Below are 24,414 nucleotides of genomic sequence, written 5' to 3'. Positions count from 1 at the left end.
ATGAAACTTGGTGTGTGTGTTCTTCCAGAATCTCTCAGGTACTTTGCAGTTTTCCCAGAATTAAGTGCTTTTAGATGTGCCAGGATAACAGGTGTTATAAACACATCATTCACTCTTGTTAATGAAATGCATGAAGGAGTATTTTGTAAATACCATTCTTTTTATTCCACTTACGTAAAAGGAAGCAAAATAATACTGGCTTTATATTTTAAATAATATTTTTAGTGTTTGTAGTAGCAGCAAGGAACTTGTACTTTTGTTAACTGTATCTTCTAGTATTATCTTGTTTTGAAAACCTACATTAAACACTCCCGTATCCAGCCTGTAAAACTGGGAAATAGCTCAGAACTGTGAAGTCTATAAATACACCTATTTATTTTACCCAGAACATCATTTTCCTGGACAGATTCCCATTTTTATTTAATCTTGTAACTTAATATAATTTATGTTCTTCCCAGCTGGGTATTTTAAAATATCCTTGGACCATCCAAAACATGTACAAGCCTGTTTTCTTTTTTTCCTTTTCAGAATAGAGGCTCAATATTTTTAATAACTTTTGTAAAGCGTCTTTGTGAAATACAGGATAAAAAGACCCCAAAACAGTTTGAAAAAACAAGTGTCTGTGAAGTAATATGAGCAGTGAGTTTGCCATTTTAATGTAAATGAGATGCAAAGGCAATGATTCTGGGTTCACAGATACCATCTTTGGGTCTGACCCATGTAATCCTGTTTAAGAGTGCTACTCTTGGAACGGAATTAAACTTGACATGCTCCTATCAGTGAGATCAGAACCATGCTGGGTTTCTAAGTGCACTGGAGTTATTTTGTCATTAAGATTGTTTTGACTGATCTCTTCAATTTAACGAGCACTTTTCCATCCTTGGTACACCAAGAATACTGAAGCACAATGGTGGCAAAAGTCCCAGCAGAAACAATATGTATCATGGAAGAAGTCCTGGAGGTGGTCTTGGAACTAGCTGCTGTTTTTGGTGTGTTCAAGGTGACACACCCAGTGCACACACACTCTGGGCTGAGTTTTGGTAGGAAGAGATCCAGTTGAGCATTTGGGACACTGGATGATCTCTTAAAGTGACACCAGCAGCTTCTAAGCAATAATGTTATATCACAGAGAAGCCTATGCATCTTCAGGATGCAAAATAATTGTTCATACAGTCTTCTACCACATATTTGTCAATACTTGCCTCATGCAAATGGAAAGGGTTCTTCTTCTTTAAGAATTTCTTAAGATTTCACCTTTTTGACTGGTTACAGAGGCAGGATAGCAAGTATGACTTCACAGGAAAAAAAGTGTTGTCAGCAGCAATGTTCCTGAGTACAATTTATGCAAATTCACTTTAAATACTACAGTCTGACTGCAAAACTACATTAAAACTGACCTTGTGCAGAATGGACTATGTATAAGTAAGACCAGGCAGATGTGACATCTTGCCCAGCTGTGTTGTCTGTAAAATCTCCAAAAATGGCAAAAGAAACCCTTTCTACATCAAACCTCTTGAGATATAAAAATGTGTGCATCCTATGGTTTAAACATCTGAAGTGCAGCATCTGTTCTGATTTTAGGAATAGTTCTCAGAATGCTTGTCCACACATAGCATTTCAGCCATTTCTGTGAATTATTAACATCACCTTTGAACATTAGTAGTGTGTTTACAAATACTAAACTAGTTGCACAATGGGAAAGATTTTCAAAGAGACCATTGTACACAGATGTATCACCTGCAATGCTGTTCTGTGCTGCTATATTTTTGGGGGTGTTAGCGTGACTGATGGAGGAAAGGCTGCTTTAAGACTTGATCTTGCTTTGATCTATTCAATGGGAATTTTTCCACTGATTTCAAGGCCAAATCTTTATGTGAAAAATATCCTCTGTATAGCTGTTATTTTCCATGGTGCAATGGTTAAGGTTCTTCTCTTGCCCAAGTAAACTGCCTCACATTAACCTGGATAATAGAAACATTCTGGAGGAAAACAAAAGCATTTTAGAAAAGTCTGTGCTGGAATCTTTGTTTCCCACAATTGAAATAGCTCTGAGTAATCATTCAGAATTAGTCTAGAGTAAATAAAAGGGCTGCCAGACTGTAGAAGTTAGGGCAGGCATGTCATAGGATGTAAGTTCTGAACATGAAATATCCCATCTCGTGTGACAGGAATCAGTTTGGGAAGAGCATTAAGATCCTGGGGTATTTCAACATTTTGAACATAAATTTATAGGGGAGCAAACCCTACACTTTTGTCTCTATAAATGTAAATGAGACATTAATTGTAAATTCTGTTCTATTTGACTTGAAACTTATTTTGAAAGAACAGCCATATAAAAGTTAGTAGTTTGCTACTGTAATACTGCTTCTTCACTAAAGAAATAAGCCGGGCTTGGGAATTTGCCAGAGCTTGTTGCTTTTGGCTCATTTCCAGTCAAGTTCTTAAGAAAGCTACCAACATGTTATTGCTGTTAATGTCTTTGTGATCAAACACCACAGTCTGCAGAAAACATTAGAACTATGCTAATTTCCTCCCACAATTTTATCTGGTCAAAAACTGTAACTTAAGATTGCAGCAAAACATTTCAAGGGAAATGCTACAGTTTTTTTGTAAAGCTATGGATTGTGAAGTTTTCTCTAAAATGTGGTCAGCCAAATACAAATGTAAGGAATTACAGGTTATGGACAGCTGACCACAGCAGCTCTGCAAAGCTGAAAAAGCAGTCTCACTCTTGACATTAATTCTAATTATGACACTATCATATATTTCTTCCTCTCACCCGTGTTATAAAACCATTTCCTTAGAGTAAGTGCAGGCAGCTTTGAGAAATCAGGTAGGGTCAGGTAATTAAGTGTGAAAACTGCAGCCTTGGGGAAACAATTTGAGGTGTCCACCTGAATGACACTGCCCCGTGTCCTGGGCTGCTGGAGGTTGGTCACGGTCAGCCTCTGGTGCTGATGGCTGTGATGCTCTCTCACACGAGTTCTTTAGAGGCCCTGCTGTTTTGAAGCCTTGCTGAAGGCCCAGTGCCTCTGAAAAAGTAGCATTGCTTTCACTTTGCAGTGGCCATTTTGGATAAACTCACAGCAGCATTTTCCCATCACATATAGTCTTAAGAGTAGTGTTTCAGAGAGAAAGACTTTTGGAAGCTCTCACTGCTGTTAGATTACTGAGGGAAGCAGAAAGGTTTCAGAAGCCTGTCCACAATCACTGTGCCTATGTGTGGTCTGTATGCAGAGCAACTTCTGTGAAAAGGTGATGGAGCAGACAGGGAAAATCATCTAGCAGAAAAATAATACAGAAAAACAGATGTCTCACTGAATTTTATTTCAGCTCAACATGTATCTAAATTGCTGGGATGCCCCAGCACAACAGATCTCAGAATATGAAGGAATGGACTTGGAATGGAAGAAGAAAGTTCTGAAATTTAATAATTTTCAACTGTGCATCTTAAAAAGGCAGTTTATCTTTTGACATGGTCTTTGATTAGCCATTGTCATGATATTTGCCATATTTGTAGAACAAGCAAAGAAATTTTTTCCTGCATGAGAAGTAACTAAGAAGTGTAATCCCCTGCAGGAGTAAATATTTACTTTGACAAATTTTCTAGAAAATTTTGCTCAACTTAAAAATATTTTTAGTGGGAAATACATCAGTAAGGCTACAGAGAAGATGGCTGCTGAGTGATCCAAAGCATCTAGAGTAAACTAGGAAAAAAATAGTTAAAATAATTAAATGGAATAGAATGAAATAACTGAAACAACCAGGAGTGATTTTAAAAAGTGGTGTCTCAGAGAAATCACAAATGTTGAAGAAAAACTTTGACAAAGTAAACTAAAGACAAATAAAATAAGGAAAAAAGAAGCATGGCTTGGCACAGAGAAGTAAACAGGAAAAGTTCCAGTCAATGTAGCTGGAAAAAAATGCAAGAAGTTTTGAAAGAGATACCAACATCAAACTGGGTCAATTTTTCATACAGAAAATTCTCACACAGAAAAGCTGTGTCTACTGAACTGTGTAAGTATGCAGTATTTTTGAGGATGTTCATTGCTTTTCCAGATGTGTGTATTATCCTTTGTGGTTTGGCTCAGATCAGAGAGACTAAAAGAAAGCACAACATGTATCAGAGATGTGGGAAAGTTTGTTCACCCTTTGCAAACATCCCTCCAAACTGTAGCTGGCTTGTTACAGACCATGTTATGAGAACCAAAAAATCAAGATGGTTTTCTTTTCTCATATTCATTTCAGTTCTGTTCTTAGGAGTTGTAAACTTTACCTTCCTGTGCCTGATTGATCTCATGTTTCAAGACATCATTTCCCACCTCTCTTCCTGCTTAAGACCCTGCTTAATTAAGGTTATTATAATATTTTTCATGTCATTGGATAGAGAATGATGTTTCTTTTAGGTGGAATGATGAGGTACATTTAGTCACACCTCCCCTGTAACCTTGTCATTTTTCTTTAGGAAAATTGCTTAGCTTGTGTTCAGTTCATCATTCTTGGAGTGAGTATAAAAATGATTATGTCAAGTAACAGTTTCAATACTTCTGGTATTAATAAAGAATATATTTTTATATATTTTTAAAATAATATGAAAACAGTGTTGTGTAATTTTTGGACAGTGGGAAGAATGTGAGGAGCAAGATAAAAGGAAGATGAAGAGGAATAAGAAAATAATTCCAGATATCCATTAAGTGAACAGATTACCAAAGACTGATGATTACAAACTGGAGGGTTAGATGACAAGTCATTTCACTTAATTCAATAAAATACTGCCATATGAGATGGGAATCAGTCCTTCCCAGCAGTACCATTTGCCATCTAGCAGATTTAAGATCAACCAGAGTACTTAATTCTCAGACCTCTTCCCTTTGAGTACCTCAGGAGATGTTTCTATTTCTATGGATGGATAATTCCACTACATCTGTAAGTGCTTGAATTGTTCTGCAGGCATTATTATTTTGTATTAATTTACTTTTAAAATCAATTACACCATTTTAGGAAATTAAAACCTGAGTTACAGTCAAATAATTTGATTTTAATTTATGGGTGATTATGTTATGATAATTGGGAGAAAGTGTTTGATATAGAGGGGATGCAGGATTTTACATAGTAGATTTAGAATTCTAGTTTTTATAGGTCTTTATAATTCCTCTGGTGACCCAGAAAAATTCAGAAGTTAGAAATACTGGCTCTGTAGGCTTGAGCCATATCTCAAAGAGCATTTCTTTGTATTTACTCAATTTACCAGTCATGCTCTGGTAAAAGCTCTTCATTACCATGGTACTAGTAAATAATTGTTTACTCACTGTCCTCTTTAATTTGTACATTAGAAAAATAATTATACTACTACCAAGTTGAGGAATGTCTTGATTTGCATCCCTTGTCCTTAGAATTTTTTAAGAACCTACCTCATAATCTGCCTTTTTTATAGTTTTTCTAATTGTGAGGGTATTTTTCTAAAGAGCAACATCGTATACTGATTGGGTTTTTTTTTGGTGTGATGCAAGATGTGATTCAGTAATTCACTTCAAGGCTTTCCTGTCTCTTTGCCTTTCTTTTTGACTTCCTGAAATGAACTGCAGCATAGAGATACATTTACATGAAAGGGTATAATTTCTTTTTAATGAGGTAGCTGTGACCCTCCACCTGCAAATATAGTAATGATGCTGTGATCATATTAGTTTTGCTGAGCCAAAATATATTCTAAGTACATCAATTAGAGCATGAGTACTTACAAATGTCTCACTTCATCATTATTTCTGCAAAGCACACTATCTCTATAGAGAGTCATGGTAGGCAACACCACAGGAAGTGCGCACCTATTTTAAAAAGCACACTGAGAAAGGAGGCTGTGCTCATTTTCCAGATGAGGACTTCAACAAACAGGGCACGACTTCATCAGAGAACACAGCAGGCCTCTCTGCACATCTCCTCATTTGCTGAAGAAAAATGTGCAAGGGACATAAGAGCAAATGCAGAATGCTGCTTTACATGAAACTGGGCAGAGCCATGGCCGTGTCCATTGGCGTGCTCTGTGCACAGCAGGACCAGCCCCATGGGAGCTGCCTCTTCAGTGTCCTGGGCTCTGCCTGCCCATGGAGGTGCTCCAGGAGCTGGACTCACCACTCCTGCAGCACCAGTGCCCTGGCTCCCGTGCCGTGCAGACAGGGTAAAACAGGGAGGAGGGCACATGTGGGTCCTCCCTAGTAACTCACTTGTGCCAGAGGCAAAGCTTGGGAGGCACATTCATTGTCTGGGGGATCAACTTGTTTTCCTCAGTAAAAAAACAAACCCTGCAGATTTGTGCTGCCTTTTGGACAAGCTGCTGACTTGATGTTCAAGTTGAAGAGAATAGGAAAGGACATGAAAAACAAAGCAGTCATTTTGTTTTGGTTTTTTACTTGGAGTAAGTGTGCACAGGACATATATATGAGTCTTGTCTTAAACCTAGGGTAGAGAGTTGTTTCCTTTAGTGAAGAAATGTGTATTTTTATTCTGCTTTAGCTAAGTGGTGACGTTTTACACGTGAGAATAGATGTGTGATATGAGAACAAGGCCTTGCAAAATCCTAGCATCCTTTTTCTTCCTATCTGCTTGGCGTGTGCAGAATTCTGAAAAAAGACATTTGATTTGGTACCTGCATCTGTATTTTAAATTCCTCTTTGGATGTATGTGCAAATTGTTGTTAGAAATATCCCACACCTTTTGTAAATAAAGTGTAATTAAAATGTGATGGAATGAAAAAGCAAAAAGTGTTTAAAGAGCCCATCATGGGATGCATTATTGGATAGTCTCTTATTTTAAAATGCAGATTGTGTCTTTACTAGTACAGCAACTTCTCTTTGAGGCTCTGTACTGAAAAATCATGTTTATTTTCTTGTAGCTAATTATTATTTTCAGAACACTTGTGGTCTGAAATATTTGTATTGTACACTAATGACTGGGATATGGAACAAATTTATTTCTAATTTTCTGTCTTAAATAACTATACAGGCTTCTTTGTTTTAAAAGACTTTTATCCATATGGTGCTTTTCCCTCAAGCAAAAAGATTTTATTCTATTTTCTTTTTAGGAAGGAGGCGCAGCTGGATGAGGAGGGACAGTTTCTGGTCAGAATAATTTACGATGATTCCAAAACCTATGACCTCGTTGCAGCTGCAAGCAAGGTCCTTAGTAAGTAATGCAGATATCTTCTTTACCTATTAATCACAAAAAAGGTAATATCCTCCTGCCCCCCAAATCTGTGCAGCAGAGAGGAACAGGATTTAGCACAGGGGAAGTGAAAATGGAGTATTGGTCACAAAATTTTTTTTAAATCTTAGGAGAGAGAATTGTATTTCTGTATTTCTCTAAGAAAAATGTACTTATTTTATTGCTTGAAATTATTTTTATTATTTCCAAAGTATTCCATGTTAAACTGAAGAAATATACCTCATCCACACAACAAGGGCAGTGTAACAAGCAGTCATGAAGTAACAACATCCTGCTGCAATTGCAACTTTCAACCACTGCTGCAAGAGCAGGGAATGAATAAATGTATGAATGAGTGAATGAATCCTTGATCCCTGCTGAAGAACAGTGCTGAGTCACAGAAATGCTTGTGGCATGGACACATTTCATTTAGTTGCATATCAGCCATTGATTTGGGTTGCATTCATTTTCAATCATTGCAACTCTGGTCTAGAATTCAAAAGGTAGAATTATGCCCATCAGCATTATTTTATCTGCAGGCCCAAGTGCGGTATGAAATTGTTCTGCATCAGTAATTAGCCAAGAATCTATAAGACTGATGACTGTAGTAATGCTGAATTGGAGCAGCTGATGTGGCTTCATGCTATTGTAAATTGGAATCAACTCTGCTGAGACAAGCACTACTAACAACCAAGTTCCTTTATTTTCAGGAAGTGATTCATTTTTCTGTATCAAAATCTAAATGCTGTACATGTGTGAAATGCACAGTGTGGTGAAATAGTAATAGTAATTGGCAAATCTTAATGAAATTCCTCTATTGGATGCTCTTTATTTGCCATATGAACCCTGAATTTTGCTTTGTTCTTGACCTACTGGATCTGGATAGTGTTTAGGTACTGTCTTTCTTGTTTTTGAATGCAAAAGTAAGGAAATAAGTGCATGAAATACAGTGTTTGGACTGAATCATATTTTCCTGTTTTAACTAGATTTAAATGCTGGGGAAATTCTTCAAATGTTTGGGAAGATGTTTTTTGTGTTTTGTCAAGAATCTGGTTATGATACAATTCTACGGGTCTTGGGCTCAAATGTCAGAGAGTTTTTGCAGGTAAGAATTTTTTGCAAAAATGTTTCATATACCAGACAGAATTGTTGCCTAGTCAAAAGAAATTTAATTTGAAATTCCAAAGAGAAATTTGCATCAGGAGTATTCATATGCAACTGATTGCAGGGGTGGTCTGTGATAAGTAGACTTACCTTATTTATTGTAACAGAAAATGTGATCTTCAGGTTTTATGATATTTCTTCTGTTATCTCTGACTTATTACAGATACTGGATATTTCTAATAGTATGTTGTGTACAGAGCAAGGGCTCATAACAGCTTATCTCTTGATATTGTCCTTCATCCATGAACTGAGGATGGGATACTGCAGAACAGCATGATACTGCATTATAAACACAAAATTAAAATGATTCTTTAATAGTATGGAAGAAATGTAGAGTCTTCTCTAGAGTGTTATTTCTAGGAGTAGAAAAATGGCCTTTTTGTCACCTGAAGATTGTTCACTTCTGTAATTACTTTTTATTTAAGATTTGTGATCTACATGACTCTTAGAGAGAACTGTTTACTGTAATGAGGTTAAAAGAATTGAACTGGAGAGTGCCCAAAAGCTGACTATCAAAATTCTTGATTTTCTCTGAATATATAGGAGCTTCTTGTCATCTGTACCCTTAAAATCTCTCCAGCATTAAGGGAAACAGCAGAATCATATTTTGTTGGATTACTTGAATATTTACTTCTGTGTCTCACTGCCCCAAAACCTGCATCATTCCAGAGCATCCTAGATGCAGTCAACCCAGACTTCTTGTACAAATCCCACAAACTGTAGTTGCTGGGCAGAACAGGGTATGTGGATGTTCCAACACATCATGGAGCAATCTGTAAACCACTGTGGGATGTGACATCCTTTATATTTCATAGCTTCATTCACAGGCTGCCTTCAAAGCAAGCCTTCAGATACTTTGGTTTTATACAGGAGTAACTTTGGTTGCTCATGTATGGGCGAGAAATACAGATTCTGTTTGCTTTCCCTCGTGCCCTTTTCCAGATACTTCTCTTTTCATTCCGTACCATGTGTGCTGGTGGAAGGACTGGACATGGTTGTTATACACACCAAACATCTACAAAAGTGGAAACAGCTTACATTTATATTCTTCTAATGACAGTATTTTAAGTTGCTTTGTTTGAATTTCAGTGTTAACAGATGACATTGGCTATTATATACTTCTCTAAATGTTAACAGGCTTAATGTGTTAGTAGCTGTGCCAGAAGTGTACTTTTTTAGCTTTTTATTGCAATGGAAAATCAACACTACCTGTGATTTATTACTTTTGCATCTTCCAGCAGTCATATTAGGTCAGGAAACGACTTTATATACCTGTTACAAAAATAGGTGCATATTGGGTTTAATGTCCCAAACTTTTCTCAGATTCTTAACATAGTAGAGTTCCAAAACGTGCTTCTTGAAATGTATACGGAGTCCAGGATATATACAAAATAATTGAGAACTGCAGCTTTTTAAAATATATAAAAATAAATCTCACATTTATATTCCATTTCCTTTGACATCTCAAGAAAATTTCATTTATTCATAGTTGAAACATAGGTACTTCAAGCTTCATGAAAGAGGAAAATAAAAAGGGCAACTAAATCAAATATTTATGTGAAAAACTCAAGCATGGAAAATTTGCAAATGATGTTGAAAGACACTGTGCCAAAGAGAAGCAATGTGAAAAGAGGTACCCCCAAGAAACCCAAAGTGTGATTTATGTTCAGTTTAGTAACTTTCTGTTGAATGAAAATCAAAGTGGTTAGTTCTCCCATTTAAGGAATTGTTTACATGGCTGTTTAGACTTTCATACTTGCAGTGCATTGAAATTCAGGGGATTAACTCCTCCTTTAGATAAGTCTCCAGGTGCTGTGTACCACACAGCACTGAACAGCCTATCTTTGTATTTCAGGTGCCAACCACAGCTCTCACTTTTACACAGACCAGAATCAGCCCCATTTAGTTTGACTGCTTGTTCTTTCCTGGAGATTCCCTTGTGTTTCTCCATGGAGCTGATCACTGTTCTGATCACTCATAGCTCTGGAATTGTTCTTTGGTCCCAGCACAAGCTCTGGCATACATCTGAGCAGTCTAGGAGCCAAGAATTCAGGGAGAGAGCTTGGCCTACTATGATCTGTACCTGACTTCACCTCTGGCCCACAGCAGGTGAACATACAGGAAAAAAAGACATTCATTCTTTCAGAATCTGCAATATCAATTTGAAATGGATTGAGCACAAAAAAGAAATAGGAGTAGGAGTAACAATGACAGTGTCTGGGTCTAGGAGTGGTTTCAGCTCCATGATCTGGAAAAATCTGTCTACTCCTTGGTTGTGTCTCGGAGAGAGGTTTTGAATACAGTGAGCTGTAAGTCCCCACTCTGGAAGATTAGAGAGTAAGAGCTGAAGGACACATCACATGGACTTCACCTGTGACACTGCTTTGAGAGAGTTGGCCATAAAGGAGTGGAAGGGTGGCAAAGTGGTTTTGCAGGGTGGGGCTATTGCCAGTTGTTAATCACACTTGTGCCAAATCTTTACTTTAAATGTTGATACTTAGGCAATCATTTTACAAAAATCCTGTCCTTGACATTGGCTGTTCCCTGATTGAAATTCTTCAGCTGGTGACTGTGTAACTGAAAGATTATTGTCTTTTCCCATGTATCTCCCTGGGAGTTTTTCTCCAAAAGGTCAATATATCCCAGCTGTTTCTGAGGCATATCTACTGAAACTGGAGCTCTGCATCCATTGAAGGACATGGTGGGGCAATCTTTCAGAGTCGTCTCTCTTGCTCTTTTCTCATCCACACTCTTTCAAAGCAGTCTCTTCCAATTTCATTGTCTTGAACCCTGCAAAATTCTTACAGAATTTGCCTTCAAGCATTATGTCTTTTTGTCAGTGCCCACTAACAGCTGGAATGAATTGACACCCAGATTGTTGCCTCTTCATGTTCTAATTTGGAGATGTTGATATAGCAACAAAAACATGAATTTGAAACAGGCTGAAAAACTGAAGGAGGAAATTCCAGGCTAAGTGCATCCCACGGAATTCATTGCTAAGTGTCATTTTGTCTGGAGGTCTCTGAGAGAAAAGGCAGCTGTTCAAGCACTTCACAGCTCACATGAAATCAAGTTCAGTGTGCCTCCACAAATTGATGATCGACAGATGCTCATGAAAGGTGGAGAATTTCCGAGACAGCACATTGAAAATATTTTCACTTCACTTCCTATGTTGGCAGAAAACAATATGCAAAGCCTGGTGGTAGCAGTCACTTGCAGGGCAGTGAGAGAACAACATTTAAAATATGCAGTAATGTTCTGGACTTAAGATGCAAAGAGTTGTGTGAATTTTAGAGGATAAATAAAACATTGTGGGTTGCAGCTCTATCCTGCAAACTAGGTTTCTCTTTCTATGCTAAATGTACAGTAAATGGATCCTTGATAATTGCATCACAATCAAAGTTGAATCAAGTGTTGTGTTTTAAGTGTAATTTTGATCTCACTGTTCTCTCTAATATCCTGATTAGGTACGCCTAAGTTTATAATTTAGCTTTCCTCTCCATATCACAATTTTTCTGGTTGAAATTTAAAGTTAAACATGTGAGATATCTGGGAGAATAGCAGGGGGAAAAAAATCTCTTCCCTTTTTTAAACAACTTTTCCTGATAAATTATTACAACAGCTGTGCTATTTCTGTTTATTTTGTGGAGTTTTTCAATTATTGTCAAAAGAAAAGATATATTTAAGTTTGGTCTTTCAAGCATTTAAATCTTAACTTTAAAATTTGAACTTTGTCAGGCCCTGTAATCTTGATTTTAAGGTGTCAGACCTAGGCTTTTTCACTGATAATAAGGACAAAGATTTATGTTTATTCAGACATGCTTATTTGTATTTGGCTTCTGAACTCATATTTGAAGAGTAGATTATAGAGACAAGAACTGGAAGGAATGAAACTGGGTGAGGTACCAGACCGAGAAACACACAGAAGGTCTTTAATCATCTGAATGTTTCAAAATACAGCATAATCAAGCATGACTTCCTATTATCTGGAGTAATTTATAGTAGTCCTTATTTTTATGCCATTCGTTGTTCAAATGTTGCCATGGTGGATGGAACATTTTGGGCTACCTGAAAAGCCTGCTGTGATGGCAGGTCTACAGAGAATAAGGCAAATGTGTAGAAGTATGAGCACTAGGAGAAAGGAGACATTCAGATTGGACAAAATATGTGCTTACTTTCTTCATAAATAGTGAGTGAATGCCTTATAATCATGTTTTTACTTTCTTCTTCCAGAACCTGGATGCTCTGCATGACCACCTTGCTACAATTTACCCGGGTATGCGAGCCCCTTCCTTCAGATGCACGGATGCAGAGAAGGGGAAGGGACTCATTCTGCATTACTATTCTGAAAGAGAAGGTCTGCAGGATATTGTCATTGGCATCATCAAAACAGTAGCTCAACAGATCCATGGTACAGAAATAGACATGAAGGTAATTTCTGAAGCTATATACTCATTGAAAATTTATGTCAATAGGAAAAAACCAAGAAAATTAAAGGTGAAGTGATGGCAAACAGTAATTTTCACTGTTGCTCTCTTCTGTGAAGAAGTGGCATGACTCTCAGGAAGAGCCATCATTGTTTGTGTTGCTTGAAGGACACAGCTATGTGCTGAGAAGGCCAGCTCTGGCAGCCAGGCCTGACTGGGAACAGTACAGAGCAATATCCCCTTATTCAGAAAAGCACATGTAAAGAACTTAATACTGGCTCATTTAGGGTGCTTTTTTCCCCCTTTATTTTATGTTTGGCATATATTTCTTACTGTCTACTGTGTTCTGTGAGAACACAGACATTTCCTCTTTGTCCTATATTCTTAATTTGTGTGCAGACTGTGAGGCTGATCTTCATTGGTGAGGCCTGGGCAGCAAGCACTGTTTTCCTCCCAGCTAGCATGCCAAGTTCTGGCCAGAAAAAAAACATGTTTGTGGGTTTCTTGCTGTCATTGCATGGAAGTCTGACTGGATATGCACCTAGAGCCCCAGAAGTGAAAAAAATGTTCCTCAGTGACAGAGTTAATATAATGACATGATTGCTCTCTCGCTTGTAAAATGGGAAAGAGACTTCTTCTTTGCCCATACAGAGCAACAGAAATATTTGATTAATCAGGTCCTGTATATGTAATAATATAAAATCAGAGTTTGGTCTAAGGTGTGGGGGGAGAAACAAAAAATGAAAGCTTTTTTCTATTAGAATTATTGAAACTAATATAAATTATTTTTATCAAGTAGAAAAGAATCTAAGCAGATACACCAATCAATCTTTGGGTTTTTTAAATATTCCCTAGTCATACTACATTTCTAGCAGTTTCATTGTATGCTCTCTGAGAAAATCCATTCATTATTTTCTCACAAAAACATGATCTTGCTCAGGTAAGAGATTTGCAAGCAATCCAATAACAAAGATATTTTTACTGCTGTATTGAAGTATTTGCCTTTTAGATTTCCTGTTCTAAGCTAGCTCAAGTTTATAGTACATGTCTAGTTGTGTATAGTGGGTGATATACTTGTGTCCTTGTTTAGATTCTATTTTGTAGAAAGCCACAGTTCAAACTTTGCAGCAGGTGTTGGTAATCAGATACAGAAGGATACAACACAATCAAAACAATCCTCTTTTTAGTTCCCTGTTTATTTGAAGTGTTGAGACAGACAAGGAGCACCATGTTGGAAAATTGGCTGCAAAAGTGCTGAAGCTGTTGCTTGACAAGCATTTCTTTTGGTAGCAGCTTAAGCAGTCCCTGTTCTCTCAGTGCTCAGGTTTGTCTTCAGCAGCTTCTTCAGCTCTGCTTTCCAGCTGGTCAAGTTATAAAATAAACTGTACTGAGGAAGTGAACTGGGTTCACTTCCTCAGTATAGTTTTTTCCTCATATTTTTTTTTACCTTTATATGTTCCTTTACATGGTTTAGTGTTCTGTCTCTCAGAGGTCCACACAGAGGCAAAAGTGATCCATGGGGCAGAGGAGAAATCTGGGTTGTCCAAAGCATCTAGCAGCACAAACTTTTGATAAACTGTCCTCTCAATCTGAAGGTTACTTTGCTGAGAAAATTGTATTAATATCCTAGAACTTCTCACAAATAATATGTGTTCTAAAGAGGTTTAAATATTTATTATGTATTTACTTCTTATATTAATTTGAGTGTTTTAGGCTTTTCTGGAAATTTTACAGTTGTACTGTAAGTAAATAGGTATTTAATACTATTAGTCAGACCTACTGTAAATGAATGCAAAGTCTAATTTCAACCTACACTGTTCTTCTAGACTGTCTGAGGTAGAAGCACATAGGTGCCTAAAAATAGTATTAAACTCTAAACTTAAGAAAGTTTATATTGTCTTATTTTGTCTGTTACCCCAGTTTTAAACTTCTCCCTGTTAGAATGTACCCTTAACCCTGAACATTTTCATGCCTCTCCTGATTAATGAAGCCTGTGTCTTGACATCTCTAGGACATTGCACACTGCTGTACTCCACAGGTACTCAGAAACTTCAGTGTAGATAAGGAGAGAATTTATTCTCTAAAAGTGATAAAAAATAAAACCTGAAATTTGCAGCTCATCTACAGATGCTGAAGTCTTCCTCTGTTACTCCACAGGTCAGATATTAATCAGGAGTGGTATGGAGTGAAGGTTTTAAAGTAAAGTCTGGCATTGTAATAAGTAGGTAGCTTCGCTGTTCAAAATATTGAGAATAGGAGAATAAATAGACCAACTTATTTCATCTCCATTCTTTGCCTCATAATTTAGTGAGTTAATGCTTTTGTGTTTTAGCCTGTCAGCAATGCATTGTTTGAAACAGCACAGCCCAGAAGAACAATGGAATTGCTTTTAATTCCTTCAGGTTTTGTGGACCAATCAGTGCCTCTATGGTAAAATTTTTGTTTTGAACCTAATTATCATTTTGCTTAAGGAAGAATGGGGTTTTTTTGAATCTGATAAAAACCTCAGTGCCCAGCTCAAAGTTTCCAATGTTATTACGGGAGTCATCTTTTGACTTGCAGAAAGATTCCGACTTGTCCTTTCAAATGTCTTTATCCAAACATCTTACATGACAGTCCTTAGTATAATGTTGATATTTGCAATTTGATGTTTAATACTTTGTTATCCACTTTTCTTCTCCATCTGTTTTAAAGAAATGCTTATATAAATCTGCTTGAGAGAATACATGCTTCTAATTCTGTATTTCCATGAAACTTTGGTTGAATTTGTCTAATATATTACAAGTCTCCGTATAGGTGGTAGCAGAGATTAATTGGTTTTGATAATGCTGGTTTTGTTTCATTAAGTGGTTAGATTTTTTTTTCATGGGTTACAGAATGGCTGAGGTTGGAAAGGACTTCTGGAGGTCATTTTGTTCAACCTCACCTGCTCGTGCCTGGCCACCTAGGGCCAGCTGTTCTGGGCCATGCTCAGACATCTTTCAGCTACCTCTAGGGATGGAGACTCTGCAAATTCTTCAGACAACAGGTGCCAGTGCTCCATCTCTCTCATAGTAGAAAAGTGTTTCCTGATGTCCAGACAATGTCCTGTGTTTCAGTTTGTGCCCATTGCCTCTTGTCCAGGCTCTGAAAAGAGCCTGGCTCCATTCTCTCTTCACCCTCCCTTCAGGTATTTGCGTGCATGGATGAGATCCTGCTGAGCCATCTGCTCTCCAGGCTGAGCAGCGCTGGCTGTCTCAGCCTTTCCTCTTCTGAGACATGCTCCAGTGCCTTGGTCATCTTAGCAGCCCTCCCTAGAGGGAGAGGACTCTGTCTCGTAGCTCTGTGTCTCTCTTGAACGGAGGAACCCACAGCTGGACACAGCACTCCAGGTGTGGCTTTCCAGTGCTGAGGAGAGGGGAAGGATCACCTTCCTCAACCTGCAGAGAAAACCAACTAATGATCGCAAGAGGAAACTAAATATTAAAGAACTATTGTTCTTGTTTTGTCTCACATTGTTTCTTGGGGTGGAGAAGTAGCTGAATAAAAAAAAAGTTTTCATTTTATCATCTTTCTTCAGAGTCACACAGAACAATTTTGTGTGTATGTGTGTGTATATATATATATATATATATATATATATATATATATATATGTATATGTATCTAAAGCTATACATGGTGTCCTTTGGGAAGTTTACTTTCTCTTTTAACACCTAGAGTGTGTGTGCACAGAAGGAAAGGGGGGATGGGGTTATGGGGAAGTGTAATTTTGTTTCTGTTAGATTGAAAGGAAACCAATTTGTTTTGAACTTGGATTCAAAATTCAGGCTGAATAGTTCAGGAAAGCCCAAGTTGACATTAATTGATTAATTAGTTCAAATCCAATTTTCCTTATCTTCTCTGATATGGTAATCCATTTTTAGCAAATACAGCTAAGACTAAATCATTTTTGCAGCAGGTATTGTCTCTAAAATTGTTGCTGACTTTGTGTATGCACTAAGAATGTTCATGTTCTGCCAGTCTCAGTATGAGAACTGAAAAATCATCACAGTGCTGGTGACAAACTTTGTCATGAGATTTCTGTTAGCAGCCTACTCTTGCTGTTAGAAGCCTTCTCTTGCTTCACTTGTCAGAGGTTGTTTGTATATAAATGAGGGTATGGACAACAAAGAGTGTTGTCCATAATCCAGCAGAGCCCAAAAATCTGTTGGGAGAGCAGACTTCTGCAGTTCTGTTATTTGAGAGCAGACTGTCACAATCTTTTACATAGGGAAGATGTTTTACAATATAAAATGAGAAAAGAACAGGGAAAGTCCTTGACAAGATGATAATTTCAGGCTTACTAATGGCAGTGTGAAAAAACAAAGTGAAGATGTGACCAGCTGGAGAGCTGGTATAAAAATTACTTGGGTACTTGTCATGGAAGACAAGCGATGCTGGTCCACACATTACAATGCCAACTGTGCGTGAAGATAAGTCAGTCATGGAGCATGGTCAGTCTCTAATTTTGGTATTGGGGCAGCTGTAAACTTCACTATCTCCAGGCACAGCAGTTTGGTGAAGTGAGACAGTCTGCTTTGATGCCAGCTGCCAGGGACAGATACCCCCATGGTTCTATCTTTGGGTATGCAAAACTGAAAGTTTTTCACTGCCGTTTCCGCAGTTGAACTCCTTTGTCTTGGGATCATTCTGAAGCAACTACAGTGAACTTTGTTAAGCAGCATTGCACAGTCAGTTTTGATCAGAAGAGATCAAGAATTTCATGCTGTATTGACCTTTAAAGGGCAAAACCCCCCTGTTTTTGTATTAATTTTCACAATCTCATCAAAAAAGAGCCCTGTCCAAGGACATTCTGTCCTGCCATGCTGAAATACGAGTGTGTCCTGGGGATATGCTCAGATCTACAGAACTGAGTCTTGTAGACACATAGTGACAGCTTAACAGATAGCATGTGCTCATTATTTATTCTGTATCACAGCAATACTTCTTGATTTAATATCTTGTGTGAAGCTCACCAAATACATTAAACCACACTCATTTTAAAATAACTTTGCTCTCAATTGTCATTCCCTGAAATATTGGTGTGACTTTTCTCTTGATTAGGCAAGGACAAATTCTGAAGCTACATCTCCTGGAAGGCACAGGCAGGTTAGCAGTAAGATGTTATATATTCTCTTTGAAACCAAGAGAATGATTTCTCCCTTCAGTTTTACTGCAGTTACTATGGTGATTGAGCTCTTAGACATTGTGAACTGATGTCACTTCACCAGCTAAGACTGCAGGAGGAGGAAGAATTAGACTTGATTGCTGGCTTTGTTGCTTTGTGACTGAACTTTGATTTGTCAAGCATTTATCAGAGGCTTCTTCAACAATATTTAAATGATACTGAAATTGTGTGGCTTGCAAACTTTGCTTGCAGGATGAAACAGTAGATAAGTTCTATTCTACTTAAGCTTATCAGAGTATCTAGGGCAGGTCCTTATGCCAAACAAATACCTGACCAGTTAGTTTGGATCTATAGGGGTAAGGGTGAAGGAACAGAATTTAACATCTTATATTAACAGTCAAAAGTGCTAATTTTGAATTTGCTGACCAGCTGAATGACGTAATGAGATAGGAAGATTAGATAGTTCATAATTTGTGTGAGCAGAAAGGACATAATGAAATTGCATATCCATTGGGAAGTTAATTAGGGATGCATCAGTGGATTTTGTAGCCTGGAGAGGGGTATGATTAAAGCATCTGTTAATAAGTGTCTGTGCGTGAATGATCAGAATAAAATTGCATAAACCAGCCATGTCCACAGCATATCATGTTTACCAGGAATGTGCTGCTGGCTCTGTGTCTGTCTTGTAGGTCTGACACATGTCCATGTGTTTGGCCTGGTGTTCATTTGCTGTACTAGCATGTTGCACTAATACAGCAGGCATTTCTAGATGCCCTGGAGTCTGGTCAAAAATAGTGTTTCAAATGAACTTGAAGATGCTTGGGAAATTTGCAGCTTTTCACTGTTACTGGCACAGTTCTAATCTGTAAAGGTTAGGAAAATAGCACAGCATTTGTGAGGACTGACTTTGTCACTGTGTGAGCTTGTAGGATCTGCAGAGGGTCATGGCTCAAACTAGCTAGATGTCTGGAAACATGTTGCAGTTCTATTTTTATAGGTAGTTTTCTTAATCTAAGCCTGAGTTTTGTTCACTGATGCATCATTCATTTATAGTAGATGAAATAAAATGGGAAGTTATTAAAAGCAACCTGTTAAATGCTGCATTGTAGCAGGAAAAAGTCTGTAAGTACAAGTTGGTAACAGAATACTAGTGTGCAGTGACTAAGATGGCTATAAGGAGATAATCTGTCTGGAAGGTGATGTGTTGTTAATATGAACATTTCCTTAAAAATTATTAGCTTATTTAAAATCACCTTTGCTGAATTAAGAAAGTTTTTATCCAAAATGTGCAGGGTTTTTTTTTTCCATTTGTGGCAAGAGCAACACTTTAAGATCCAAGACTGGAAATAATCTGGAAGCATAGATCAGTTCTAGAGATAAATTTTCACAATTTTGAAAAGGTTTCTGTGTGTAATCTCAGCCATCTCTGGCCACAATAATGGTACTGTTAAAATAAAACCTGTGGGAGTGTACATGAATGATAGAAAGTAAGAGCTAAGACTCTTGACTGCCTTCTGATAATCTTCAATATGACCACAGTCTCTCCCAATTGCAGGGATAATGATTTAAAAGGAAGATGTGGAAAACCTTTAAATTCTGAATTCAGAGGAAAACTAGGTGTTCATCTACTATGTTCCATTCTCCTAGACAAACCCACTTAATATGTTTTCCTCAGATGGCCACCATTTATTTTTTCTGAGGCTTACCCCTTCTTAGGTCATAATTTCCCACTTATCTTTGTCATACACTGAGATGTGGATTACCAGTACAGTTTTTGAGGCAGTTAGGTTTTCTCATCATCAACATTTGAATTTATTTGTACATGCAGCTTTGGGTACCTACATTAGCTGGTAAATTTAGTAGGCTGATCTTTCTCTAAGTTACTTACATAAGCAAAAGAAAGAGGAGAATAATGCAGCACGCAGCTATAGAGCACCTAAATCGGGCTCATGCTCTAAACTGTCCTCCAGAAAAGCCTCTTTCCTTCAAATGAGCAGTCAATTTATAGATCAAAGAACACTGCCACCTTAAATTAGTCATCATTTAACAATAAAATACTGTTTTGTTGTTTTACACTCCTCCATTTGTTTATGAACAAAAAAAGGCATCAGCACTCCCTAGCCCATCAAGTACTATTTTTGGCAGTTTTGGAGATCAAATATTTAATAAACTTAACATCTTAGGGATCAGTTGCAGTGTTTGTGCAAATCTGTTCTGTTTTCAAATTGTAACTGTTAATCTCTGTGGTTAAGACTATGTGTAAAGGGCAAAATTATGATGCTTTAGAAATTTTAAGAAATCTTTTTTTTTGCTTCAATGACTTTAGGATCAGAGTCAACATGAAAGTAGAATCAGGTGGAACATGTTCCAGAAAAAAGCTGCTAAACAATACTATGTAAATAGAATTGTTCTTTCCCAATCATTAAGTGTAATTAAATTTGAAAAGAGGTGAATTTGGCTTCTCAGGGTAAATGATGTTATTCTAGTAGTTATTACCTTAAATTATATTGCCATACATGACTCTCGCTGCAAATAAACTAGTCCCTATTAATTTCATATTTTTTACTAACTTTGAGTAAAATTACTGAAGAGTGTAATGCTGTGTTAAGGATACCTTTGATATTCCACTGATGTAGATGATTCTAGTTTTGCTGTCATTTCCTTTAATGTGGAATACAGCCCAGAGAGGATTGCTTTTAGTTTTGTCTGTTGGCTCTGATCTTGCAGTCTGCTGGAATGTATAAGGACTGTATATCCTAACGTGTTCCATCCACTTTCCTTCTTGCTGTCAGTGACACATCCACCCTCTTAGCACTATGTAGTCATCACTAAACAGTCAGCACTATTTGCTGTTGTGTTATACGCCTTGCAAACATCTTTGATCAAAATAAGGATTATGGGGTTCTGTGGGATTCAAAGCTCACACAGGTTCATTTCAGGGGAAGGGGCCACCCTATTTTCTGGCGAGAAAAAAAATCAAGTACAACCTGAGCCTTGACCCCTCATTTCAGGATTTGCATTTCACTCAGGCTTAATAAATTGTATTTAAGTGATCTTCACTATGTTGCTCTTGTAGAGAGCAACTGTGGCTAAGCAAAGGCATAATTATTCACCTGTAATTACAAAGACTGTGAAATCACAAATTCTTACTAGAATATGGTATTTTTCAAGATGTCAGTATAATTCCTGAATTTATCTTTCTCCTCTAAATACATTCCTGTCTCCATAGTAGCAGTCCAGTTACTATTGAGTAGCAGTTTTCAGTTTTTCATTTTTTCTAAATTTCTTAATTTCTTTAGGTTATTCAACAGAGAAATGAGGAGTGTGACCACATTCAATTTTTAATTGAAGAAAAAGAATCTAAAGAAGAGGACTACTATGAGGACCTTGACAGATTTGAGGAAAATGGTACCCAAGAGTCTCGCATCAGTCCCTACACTTTCTGCAAGGCATTTCCTTTCCACATCATATTTGACAGAGATCTGGTGGTCACACAATGTGGCAATGCTATATACAGAGTCCTTCCACAGGTTAGATGATTCTTATGCATGGATAGCCATAGAAAATTCATAGTGATAGATGCTTCACAGGTTAATTATAAAGATGAATAAAACAGATTTAGGATTCTCTGTCTAAACAGCATTCCAATGTAACTGTATAATATTTACTAAATTGTGCTTCTCTTATTAGAAAAAGGACTTGAAAATAACCTAATTCTACAACAGCTTTGTTCCTTATGGTCATGTCCATATGCAGTAAGCGAATAATTAAAAAACTTTGTTATTCAATGAAGAGATGCATAAATTCTCTTCTATTTGGTATTGTCATCTAATAAAATGGAATATAATTACTCTATGTATATTTTTATTATAAAGCATAACACTTGGGGTTTTTTTCCTCTTTTCTGTTTTTTAATATTGTAGCTGCAGCCAGGAAATTGCAGTCTGCTGTCAGTTTTTTCCTTGGTCCGGCCTCATATTGATATTAGCTTCCATGGGATCCTCTCCCATATCAATACAGTCTTTGTACTGAGGACTAAGGTAACTAGAGAATATTTTCCCTGTTTTTCTTTAAGGATGTGTGCTTTGGAGAGATAAGAAGTGCAGAAAGCTCAGAAGTCTTCAGAGAAAATTCTCTGTAGTATGCTCAGACCTATTTGAGTCTTGAGCCAAGAGAGAGTCACAGGTATGAATTTGTGAATAGCTGTTAAGCAGAGTGTTTTGTAGCAATGGTGAAGTAAACACACTTCATGTCTCATGCTTTCTCTGCAAGGTGCCAGTCTAGTTTATGGTGTTGTATCCAAGCAAATGTAGAGACGTAATTACATTTACTTTACTTCATAAGAGTGTGGGAGACAAATATGAAATGTGTTCTTGCTTGGACTCCTATGTTCATACAAAGGTCTGTGTCCTGTTCTCTAAAGAGGGCAGGAGACAAGGTGTGTGATATGAGCAGATGCAGTGTGTAGAGTAATGCCTACTACATCAAGGACCCTGTTTATTTAATGAAAACTGTACCTGAGGGAAACCAGGATGATTTCTTAGAGATGATCTCAGGCACCGAAAGAACTTCACAGAACAGGCAATACTATTGTTAAAACTATTGTTAAGGAGCAATGTGGAAAACAAGGAGTTAGGAACATGAATGTAAAGAAAGATACCATGCTTTGTGTCTTCAAGGTAGCAAAATGTAGTATTAAAATACAGACAGTGCATGGTGTTCAAACGAGAAGTTAATCAGGGCTTAGGGTAAGCTGTAAGTCTGTTCCAAATATTCTGACTGCCTTTGTAGTGAATGCACTTACAGACTAGGCCTGGTGCATAACACACCATTGCCCTTACACAGTGGTGACTTTTCATCACCAGGAGGGGCTGTTGGATGTGGAAAAGTTGGAGTGTGAAGATGAACTGACTGGCACAGAAATCAGCTGCCTACGCCTGAAAGGGCAAATGATCTACTTGCCTGAAGCAGACAGCATTCTCTTTCTTTGTTCACCAAGGTACTTCAAACCTAGAGTTCTATGATATTGATTTTCATTTTACAATGACTAATTTTAAGAACACTTATGAGAGTAGTACTACAGAGACTAATTGGTTCAAGTATTGATTTAATTGGTTTTGATGTGTTTATACGAAAAGAGGTCGGAGCATTTAAACATTGGAACTTGACTGAGTATTAAATACTCAGTAGAAACATTGGCTTGCTCTTGCCCAGTTTGTACAAGTGGTTATTCCTCATATTCCTTTTTTTTTTTTAGCAAGTTTTGTTTTTTACTCAGAGAATGCTAAGGAATGTGACAGTGACTTGGTTTTCTATGTGGATTCGTATATTTTTGCAGTAGTTTTAATGTAATAGATTGGTGATAAAAAAGCGGTTGGAATGGAGGATTGAATGGAAAGATTCTTTACATAACCTCACTTTGTGTGCTGAAGTACATGCGTTTGATATGCTCATGGAACTCTTTCACAAGAGAGTTCCATGAGAATTCTGTATTTAAACACAAAAATCAAGTGCTGTGGGTTAAAATGGATGATCACAAATAAGGTTTTCCTAGAATATGTTGTACAGCTCATCACAATTTCAGAAGCTTCATCTTTCTACTGTTATTCAGCAGACTGCTGTTTATTTGAGTTTTAAATGCTCCTTTGTCAAGTTTCATTTTACCCATATTAGTGTATATTTCTCTGCTTTGCAGTGTGATGAACTTGGATGATTTAACCAGGAGAGGTTTATATCTGAGTGATATCCCACTGCATGATGCCACCCGTGATCTGGTTCTTTTGGGAGAGCAGTTCCGAGAGGAATACAAACTGACCCAGGAGCTTGAGATCCTCACCGACCGACTGCAGCACACTCTGCGTGCACTGGAGGATGAAAAGAAAAAGACAGACACGTAAGAACCAAATCCCAGTTTTGGGCTGAAACACTCAGAGCAATATATTATTTATAGCTACCTTCTTTAAAGAATAACAGAATCTTGTAAGAAATATCAGAGATAATCAGGACTGGTAATTTTGGAGTCGAGAAAGAACATTTAATAGGGTATGTCTTTATTTAGATTGTCAAATGTCACCCACAGTCTAGGCCATTATATGCCTAGATGTTTTGATGGCTCCCTCCCTGACAAGAAAAGTTATAAAAAAGGAGCTGACGATTCATTTTTACTTGTGAATTACCTAAAATTTTGGAAACTTACATGCGGTCACTGTAGCGAAGGTGAATTTGATGAATGCCCGAGTGGTGTTATTTGACAGAGTTCAGTAAACCAACTTTTGTCTTTCTGGCACAGGATAATAGAACAGAAAAACATACCTTGAAAGCAGTTTGTGTAAGGCTGAAACTTGGGAATAGCTTAATGCTATGAATTTGATGTAGTAGTTACTTGTAGAAATGAATTTGGGTTTATCTAGATATATGTACGTAAAAATAACACATAACAATGTGCATTGGGCCTCAAATCCTGTACTACAGATAACTATAA

At 37.3% G+C, this 24,414-nt stretch overlaps 1 protein-coding gene across 1 annotated transcript in view; it reads left to right on the top strand.

The window, feature by feature from the left end:
* Positions 1-24,414, top strand: part of GUCY1B1 (guanylate cyclase 1 soluble subunit beta 1) — a 41,897-nt gene that overhangs the window by 8,860 nt on the left and 8,623 nt on the right. The window contains exons 3-9 of the mRNA XM_063156321.1: positions 7,076-7,176; positions 8,181-8,299; positions 12,592-12,789; positions 21,233-21,463; positions 21,857-21,973; positions 22,799-22,932; positions 23,629-23,826. Of these exons, the coding sequence (XP_063012391.1) occupies positions 7,076-7,176; positions 8,181-8,299; positions 12,592-12,789; positions 21,233-21,463; positions 21,857-21,973; positions 22,799-22,932; positions 23,629-23,826 (1,098 nt within the window). The remainder of the gene's footprint in view (positions 1-7,075; positions 7,177-8,180; positions 8,300-12,591; positions 12,790-21,232; positions 21,464-21,856; positions 21,974-22,798; positions 22,933-23,628; positions 23,827-24,414) is intronic.

The sequence above is a fragment of the Melospiza melodia genome, chromosome 5, assembly GCF_035770615.1.
Source record: "Melospiza melodia melodia isolate bMelMel2 chromosome 5, bMelMel2.pri, whole genome shotgun sequence".
In the NCBI taxonomy this organism is placed as follows: Eukaryota; Metazoa; Chordata; class Aves; order Passeriformes; family Passerellidae; genus Melospiza; species Melospiza melodia.
The sequence above is the reverse complement of the archived record's forward strand: the minus strand, read 5'-3'. Positions and strand labels throughout refer to the sequence as shown.